Raw genomic sequence first — 7,146 nt, forward strand, 5'->3', positions numbered from 1 at the left:
TTCTGCAATGTATCAAATGAATAACAAGTTTATAATGCATGAAAAAAAAGATAGCATGTCCAATCTGTATTGACAACAAGCACCAAGTAACGAAAACTAAAACTGAAGAACAAGGCAAGAGGTACAGATCGGCAAAGAAATAATATTAAATTAATGATAAACACCACATGAACGACACCACATCAGAATAAACTATGCAGCTCGGAATAAACTAAGCAGCCGCGGTAATCATCGGAACAAACTAATCAAGAGTAGGCACGTCATCAGAATAAAGCATGCGCCAAATCTAAATTACCGAGATGATGTGGGGAAGAGGCAGATCGACGCCTAGTTGGCTTGGCGGCTTGTGCAGGAAGCGGTCCTTTGGCGTCAGGTGGAGAAGAGGGGTGTGTAGGATCGAGATGGCGGCCTAGAGGGGGGTGAATAGTCCTTTCTAAAACTAATTGCGCCGGCTAACCGAAACTTATGCGGAATTGAAACTATTCGCTTAGCCAAGACTTCACCCCTCTAACTATGACGCTAAGGCACTTCCAAAAAGATCCTACACAAAGCAAATGGAGTGCCAAACTAGTAAGAGCTCTCCTAACAATTCTAATGCCAAACCACACAAGTCTAAGCACTAGTACTTTACAAATAAGGGGAGCTCCTACACAATTCTAATGGGCAATAGCACAAAGCCAAACCTAAGCTCACTAGATGCTCAAGGACAAGGATACACAATACAAACTTAAGAGCTCAACTTGCTTAGCTACACAATCTAAGCAAGAGCAACTAATTAAACTACACAAGCTAACTAGTTCCACTATGATCTCTACTTCTAGCTACACAAGCAAAAAGATGATTAGCAAGCTACACAAACTAACTAAACACTAGAGAGCAACTACACAAGCACAAGATATATATGAATGTAAATACAAGGCTTGTGATTTGGAGAATGCAAACCACCGAGAAGAGTAGACAAGATTGACACGGTGATTTTTATCCCGAGGTTCACTTGGTTGCCACCAAGCTAATCCCCGTTGAGACAAACTCCAAGGTTGCCGCCGATCCTCTTGCTAGTGGTGACTCTCAAGTCACACTCTCCCACGTGGAGTGCTCACACCGAGCTCTAGCACATGATCCGGACGAACCACTTGTTGCTCTTCACGTCTCGCTCAACTAGAGTTGCTCTTCGCGGCTCCCGCGGGGTGAGCACAATACCCCTCACAATCTCTTCTCCGGAGCACCACACAATCTTCTTGCGGGCTTCAACGGAGCCTCTTCCCACCAAGCCGTCTAGGAGGTGGCAACCTCTAAGAGTAACAAGCACACCGGCTTGCAACACGATCACCTAGTGCCACTCGATGCAATCTCTCAAAGCAATTGCACTAAAATCGCTCTCTCACTCAATTGGATGATCACTGTCAAGTTAGAGTGAGTAGAGGGCTCTCAAGCACTCTCACACATGGACACCAAGTCCCCAAGGTGCTCAGCCCACTCAAATGGCCGGCCACACCCTCTATTTATAGAGGGAGGCCCCAAACTAGCCGTTACACTCAAATCCCGAGAAAACAGAGATTTCGCGGACTGTCCGCCTCACAGAAACCGGACCGTCCGCCATTCAAAACCAACGGCTAGAACAGCAATTATTATATGTCAGAGTCGACCGTTAGAGCCCCGGGCGGACTGTCCGCGCCCCTGGGGCGGACTGTCCGCGGTTCAAAACTTCGAACCAACCGATTTGCAAACGTCTCTGACTAAATTTGGAAGTGACCGGCGGACTGTCCGCACCCCATGGGCGGACTGTCCGCAGTTCAAAAAGTGAGCACACACAGAAATCGTAGTGTTTCTGTCCTAGAATTTTCAGTAGGAGGCGGACCGTCCGCCCCCAAGGACCGGACGGTCCGCAGTTCATTTTGGACACCCAAGATAGAACTACCAAGAATCTGCGCCCGTTTCAGCTTTTAATGGCGGACCGTCCGCCCCCATAGACCGGATGGTCCGCAGTTCATTTTGGACCACCAACAGAGCCAAAAATGGCTCTGTTAGAGCTCATCCGAGATAACGGCAGACCGTCCGCAGGTCTATTTCCAGCAGAAATGTACCTCGGTAAAACGGCCATAACTCTTAGCTCCGATGTCCAAATTAGGTGATCTTGGACTCTATGGAAAGCTAATTCAGAGGGCTCCACAACCGAACTGAATACTTGGTCCAAAACACAATGGATCAAAGCAGTATTCCACTCCAAGAGACAACCTAATTTCCGGAGAAAACCGAAAAACCTTTCTTGCTTCCCAAAGTTGATCAACATCAACTCCAACTCTTTCTCCTTTGCAAAAGTGCCAACACCACCACGTGAACAACACCATGTGCATATGTGTTAGCATTTCACAATTATTTTCAAAGGATTTTCACTTGATCTCACCACGCCACTCGATTCTAGCAACATCGCAATGTTAGATCGCTCAAGTGGCACTAGATGATCGATATGCAAACAAGTTTGCCCCTCTTGATAGTACGGCCATCTATTCTAAATCCGGTCATGCACTTCTCTACACAACCTTTGACCGGTGAAATGAAATGCCCTACAAGTCATACCTTTGGCTTACGCATTTCATTTCATTTTCCTAAATGTTGATGCCACACAAACACCAAATTCCATCAAGCCTTTTGATCATCTTCATAAGTCAACATTTGGCTTGATCTTCCTTGAATGATATGATCCACTCCATATCATCACATGACCTCTTTGGTCCATCGATCTTGACCTTGCTCGCTCTTCACCGTTGCCTCGGTCCATCGGCGCCAAATCTTGCTCAAGCTTCATCGCCTCGCGGTCCCTCGCTTCAAAGCCTTGACTTGCCCTTCTCCATTGCAACCGGTCCATCAAGCCAAGCCTTATCTTGATCTTCTTCATTTTGGTCACATAACTCCATGTTATGTCTCATATGCAATGAGCTCCTCGCTCACACTATATGAGCATAGCATCAACCCCTAGCCATTTCTCCTCCATGGCACATGTTGCTCATACTAGTGTCTTTGTGTGGACTAATCTCCTGTGTATCTCAACATAAACACTTATTAGTCCACCTAAGTTGTCCATCAATTACCAAAACCAAACAAGGACCTTTCAGGGTGGCGTCAATTGCACATGGTGCCGGCAGCGGCAGCCAAAGGCAGACGGGAGAAAACGGCAGAAAAAAAGAAGCAGGGCGGCAGAAACGCACGCCAACTCGCCGAGGGCGCCAACGGGCGCCGCGTGAAAAATAGACTTTACTAACTAACCACGTGATTAAGGGCACACTGTTGGAGCCTATCAATTATTTTAGGCCCTATTTTATCAAAATCAGGCCCTTTTAAAATATGAGGCACTATTTTAAGGCACTCTCTTCAGTTGCTCTAAAGAATGACGGATACTAATCTTGTGTGATGCCATGAAAGGTCGTTTTTTAGCTTCGTTGGTTCGAGACTTTGTATAAATATTAATGCACAATTACCGAGAAGAAAATAAATGTACAAGAGGTACATGTAAATTTTACTACTTTGGAACATATAATTATTGATGCTCGTTAACCATATGAGCTACAGCACCGTCGTTGAACCATCCTCAGGATTTACAACAGAGTAACTTTAGCAATAGCCAACAAATGACCACTTTGGACAGATTAAACACGAAAAGAATACGGAGGTAAAAGAATATTGTAGTAGCAGAACTAAGCTAGTACACGGGCATCGATCTCCATCTCCACACAGGAGGAGACGAGAGAAATGAAGTTTGGTCAAGGGGGGACTCGATCCGAAACTCAGGAGGCAGACACAACAGAAGGGCGGCTCACAGAAGCCTTCCTTCCTTCCCGCAAGCCGCCGTGAGCTCTGCTCCGCCGCCGGGGCAGCACAGCAGGACGAGCGACACGGCTCTAGTGGAGCGCGTAGGTGGCGACGAGCGCGGCAACCATGAGCACGTAGGCCACGCCCCGGTCGACGGCCTGCCGGTCGACCCCCCGCCGCCCTCGCGCGGGCGCCGCCGCGGCCACCGTCTCCTCCGCGGCCGACGAAGACTTGCCAGCCGCTGCCATGCCGGTGCTGACGCCAAGCAAGGATCTCGCGTGGGCCTTGATGGTCGGGCGGGCGGCGCTAATTCGACGAATACCTCGAGCTGTTTCCAAGCAGCTGCGGGGATGGAGAAGGAGCTGGGGATCGATGATTTTGGGTGCGCTGAGGCGAGCTGGCCGCGACGGCGCACGCGTGTATATATGCTTGTGCCCGTGCACGGGAGAGAGGGGCGGCGAGGCGATGGAAGGAGGAAGACTCGCTCGTGTAAGCCGGCCGGCCGGCCGGTGGGTCGTTAGCCGCCTGGTTTGATTGGTCGGGGGGAGAGGACAAGTGCGGGTTTGGCTTTTGTTTGCCGCGGTTGGGACTTGGAAGTCCTCCTGGTGGAAGGTGGACGGGAATGCTTCTAGACGCGGGCGACGGCTCACGCACGGCGGGACGTGGTTGTTACCGCGGGCGGGGAAAGCGGCCGTGCGGTGCAGGCGCCAGCTTTGACCGGGCCGACGACGACAGATACGACGGGCAGGGCCACACCACAAGGGTCCATTACACAGGCCCAGCAGGAGCAATCACGGCGGCCCGTGACTCAGCCCAGCTCGTTATCGCGCTTGCGTCGGGCCCGTGATCGCGGGCCGACCTTGCTGCAGCCAGGCCCAAGCGGCCCCTTTTGACTTGGTTGCCTGCCAGTTGTTTGACCTGTTGCGTTTCAAAGTCGTACTTGACTGAGATCCCAGCCGCCACAGATGGCAGAGCTGCTCAGACGACACAGCGGCTGGATTTACAGGAGGCAACGGATCCCCTCCAGCTCCCAACAGACAACGGCGGGTAGCCCCCAGCCCCCAGCCGCCCTGCTCTCCACCTGTACGGCCGCCAGCAACGCCGCGCGGTCGCGCCACGCGCTTGACCCGTCGCCGGCACCTGTATCTTGCTTGCGACTTGTCCGCGAGCGCAGGCCCGCACGACACCCCATCACAATTTTGTTTCGCCGTCGCAGCGCAGCCTCGAACCCCCTCGAACCAGCCAGCCAGCCAGCCGTGCCGCCTCGTCCTGCTTCTCGCCGCAGCCGGGCCGGACCTCACCTGGACCCGACGATGGCCAGCAGCAGCGCCGGAACGCCCGGCGCAGCCTGCGGCTACACCTACAGCTACTGCTCGAGCCACGGCTCCTACGCCAGCGTCGCGAACCACCAGCTCACGGGGCAGAGGTCCATGCCGGCCTCCCTCGCGGCCGCCTTCGCGCCGTGCGGTGGCGGCGGCGGACGCCAGTGGCCAAGAACGAGAATCCTCGGGGACGGCGGCGGCGCGCGCGCGCCTGGGGGCGTGGCGGGGGCGGTGGCGCGCGCGCTGTGGGCGTGGATCGGGAGGGGGAGGAGGAAGGTGGCGGCGATAGGCCGGAGCGCCTCGTCGTCGGCGAAGGTCCAGTACGGGCGCGAGGAGTACGCGCAGAACTTCGACGAGGGCGCCGCGGCGAGGGAGCCCGAGAACCTGCCGCGGTCCTTCTCGGCGCGGTACGCCAGGCAAGCGCCCCCACCACGGCGCTCAGGCTAATCTGGACGGGTGGTGGTGCGATTTTGATGGCGCGCGAGGGAAAGGAAATTACCGGCGGCCATGACCCAAGCGCTCGACCGGTGCGCGCTGTGTGTTTTGAGCGGCGCTTCCGTGGGAGCGTGCACAGCAAAACTGCAGTGGTCGCGATGATCGTGCTAGGCCGGGCACACTTCTCATTTCTGGGTCGTGAAGTACTTGTAGCAGACTATCAGTTGTATGGCGGGTTAAAAGCCCATCAAGGTTCCGTTCAAAAATAGAGCTGATCAAGGTAGTATTAGTTAAGTAAAGATTATGGTGCAGCCGTGCCTTCTTATCTTTGATGTAGTATGCTGTATGCCAGTACAGGTGAACTGTATGCATTTTCTCTCATGAACACACAAGAAACTGAATAACCCCATGGCTATAAGCGTAGCAAATGTTACAACGTCTCACATAGTCACATCTTGAAGTTGCAAAAAGAAAAGCAGACACCAAAACACAAGGAAAAAAGTGTTCGCAAGTGCTACTAATAGCATGTTTTTCATACTCAAAACTATCCTTGCTCGCAACTTCCCGATGACTCACAAACACGGTTTCCCAGGCCTGGCTTCCAATTCCGGCCATGTCCAACTCAGGTATCCTTGCCGCTGCCTCCGCTGGCGCTCTCCACAGGTGGAATGGTCTGCAGGAGCCAAAGAAGAAGATGAATCCCGGGGTGGGGAGGGGGTTGGGGTTGAGTAGGGTCTCGCAGGAATTCGGTCGAACAGGTAGTGTGCATGGCGGGTGTGGGAGGGGTGGACATACGAAGTTACGAACCATGTCTGGCTTGTAGATGTTGTGGACGATGGAGGCGCCGGCGAGAAGGGAGGCGACGATGACCACGGAAGACCACGCGAGGGATGGAGTTCCCGTCGGCGGCCGGCCGCCGCCGAACCTCTTGCCGCCGTTCATCTTCGGGACAGCTGACTTTTGTTTTTCTTGGGCTTGGGCATCTGGAGCCGGAAGGAAGAAGGAAAGCGGGCCTTGTCTTGTTGGCGGGAGTCCGCGACTGGAGTGACCAATAAGCTAGTGGGAGTTTTTATTTTTATTTAATAGTAGGACGGAAAATAAGTAATTTGGGTGACACGATAAACTCTAAAGAATAGAGAGATGGAAGGTGTGTCATCTAAATAAAGCGCCTTTACATTAATTCCAAATTAAAATATGTCTTAAAGATTATGCAATGAGCACATATAAAACAAATATAAAACAATGCATTGTAGAGTGTGTTTCAACCTTCGATTAATTGTTAATTGCCGGCATTCCACTTTTAGGAATATTAGAATGAAACTTTTTTGATGAAAAAATATCAAAATGAAACTTGTCATCAGGATTAGTCTTGGTATGGTTTCAATCGATTTTTGGATATATTTGGCTGTTCGGACTGCTCTACTCCTAAATTTTCAAGCCAAAGCTTCCAGCTTCACCAACTCCAGCTGCATAAAAAATAAGAGTCTGATATTAAATTCAGGAATTTTATGAAGCTCTTCAAAATATGCTCCAAAAAATAATATTTTAAACCTTCTCATAGAATTGGAGTATAATTACCCAC

The 7,146-nt window shown here is 51.6% G+C and overlaps 1 protein-coding gene across 1 annotated transcript; it reads left to right on the forward strand.

The window, feature by feature from the left end:
- The first annotated feature begins 4,482 nt into the window (after positions 1 to 4,482).
- On the forward strand, positions 4,483 to 5,863 carry LOC112878876. Its single transcript, XM_025943122.1, has one exon. It carries the CDS (start codon positions 4,773 to 4,775, stop codon positions 5,574 to 5,576), a length of 804 nt encoding a protein of 267 aa, XP_025798907.1. The 5' UTR covers positions 4,483 to 4,772; the 3' UTR covers positions 5,577 to 5,863.
- The last annotated feature ends 1,283 nt before the right edge of the window (positions 5,864 to 7,146 follow it).

This window comes from Panicum hallii, chromosome 1, assembly GCF_002211085.1.
Source record: "Panicum hallii strain FIL2 chromosome 1, PHallii_v3.1, whole genome shotgun sequence".
In the NCBI taxonomy this organism is placed as follows: Eukaryota; Viridiplantae; Streptophyta; class Magnoliopsida; order Poales; family Poaceae; genus Panicum; species Panicum hallii.